Here is a 1851-nt window from a genome sequence, read left to right on the forward strand (position 1 = left end):
GTACCTGTTCCCCTGTTTATGTGCCATTTATGTAACTACCTAATTCTGTCATTCCTACTCCCTAGCTAATGAATATCTAGATGTGACCCTACATTTTCTCTCATGCCCTCCAGCCCCAGCCTTCATTTTGAACAAGCTCTTCACACTTAAGCTATAGTACATTCACACTAATAAAGATGTTTACATTCACATTAATAGAGAAAATGTTTGAAGTGTTTAAGAATAAAACCAGACTAGATCAACATTTTAAGTATTGATTCTATAATGAAAATTCATTTTGTTAATGTATACATCATAAAGCCAATATAACATTAAATTTTGTCTGTAATGATAATTACTATTAAAGCACTTGTTTTTAGTATGTATTCCTAGTGAAAAAGAAAGAATTCAATGTGCAAGTTCTAAGAAACCGCCAGAGCAAGAGTGGAAACAATGGATTGTAGTCTAAGCTAAGAGGGTAACCACACTGGAGTTTCCAGTTTAGATAAAGGTCAGGGCTTATCCCAGCAATTGTCAGAAGTGTTAGTTTTTTAAGATTACATTGTACTGGGTAGCTTGAGGGAAAAAGTTAACAATATCTGGTGAATAAGCACAGTTGACTCCTCTCTCCTTTATCAAGATCAGTTATCTAGCTTGAATTTTTGTAGTACTCAACATTTTCAATGTGTTCATATTTTGTTTAACCTTGTCACAACCGTATGAAAAAGGAAATTAGTACCAGCAAAGCCATTTAAAAAATGTCCTGTGAAGGGGAGCTTTATTGACAGCACAGGTGGAAAGAGCAGAGGCCCAGGATGGATCTGGCATTGCTGTAATCCTAGCTCCTGGGGAGGCAGAGGTAGGAGGATTGCAAGTTCAAGCCCAGCTTGGGCTACAATAATGAGAATCTGCCTCTTAAAAAAAGCAGCAGAATTTGGATCTGGAAACTTCCATTTTGTGACAAAGAGGATGGGGTGGAAACGAAGACAGTGGCACTTAAAGCTGCATGGAAGTTTTGCGAGCTTTCTGCCCGTCGGACGCGGGTGCTTCGGTGCCCACGGCCTCCAGTGTGGGCTGCTCTTCCCCGGGTTGCCAGGCAGGGGCCGAGAAAGGCCGCCCCGAGGGGATCCTCCGGATGACCTCGAGGAGGGTTCGGCCCCAGGCTGTGGAGAGTGGGGAGGTCAAGGATGGAGGAAGCCGGCAGAAAGAGTGGCTCGTTCCCACCGGGTTATCAGAGGCAGCTACAGGAGGCCGGGCAGCCTTCGCAGCCGGCCGAGGGGACCCAAGGGTTAACCGCGCTCCCGGCTCGGCGCGCGCCCGGGGCCTCGCCCCCGCCCCGCCGTCGCTAGGAGACGCCGGAAGTGGGCAGGAGGAGCGGGCGAGGCTGGGAATCTTTCGGGCGCTCGCGGAGGGAAAGAGGGAGGAGAGCGCGCGTGCGCGTGCGCGCGCCCGGCGGCCGTCGCCGCGGTGACCGTCCTCGCGGGCCGCCGGTCCGCGCCCCGCCTCCGTCCCCGCTGCCCCCTCCGCTGTGGCGCGCGCCGGGGGTGTTTCTCGCTCCTCCCGAGTTACGGCCGTGGTCGCAGCTGCTCCTCCTCTCCGGGGCTTGGGTTTCCCTGGCGCTGCCGCCGCCGCTAGCCCTGCGGGCTGCATGAGGAGGAGGAGGAGGAGGAGGATGTGAAGATGGCGGAGCTGCAGATGCTGCTGGAAGAGGAAATCCCGGGGGGCCGCCGGGCCCTCTTCGACAGCTACACGAATCTGGAGCGGGTGGCCGACTACTGCGAGAACAACTACATCCAGGTGTGGCGCCCGCGCCGGCCCGGCGGCGTCGGGTATTGGGGTGCTGAGGGCGCGCGGGGACCCGGGAGCCTGAGG

General features: G+C 53.5%; 1 protein-coding gene across 5 annotated transcripts in view; it reads left to right on the top strand.

The window, feature by feature from the left end:
* Positions 1–1524: 1524 nt before the first annotated feature.
* Abi2 (abl-interactor 2) overlaps positions 1525–1851 on the top strand; it is a 73669-nt gene continuing 73342 nt past the window's right edge. For all 5 annotated transcript variants that reach the window (XM_013009934.1, XM_013009905.1, XM_013009928.1 and 2 more), the window contains exon 1: positions 1525–1776. In XM_013009934.1, the coding sequence (XP_012865388.1) occupies positions 1660–1776 (117 nt within the window). In that variant the 5' untranslated portion in view covers positions 1525–1659. The remainder of the gene's footprint in view (positions 1777–1851) is intronic.

The sequence above is a fragment of the Dipodomys ordii genome, unplaced genomic scaffold (genome assembly GCF_000151885.1).
Source record: "Dipodomys ordii isolate 6190 unplaced genomic scaffold, Dord_2.0 Scaffold1, whole genome shotgun sequence".
Lineage (NCBI taxonomy): Eukaryota > Metazoa > Chordata > Mammalia > Rodentia > Heteromyidae > Dipodomys > Dipodomys ordii.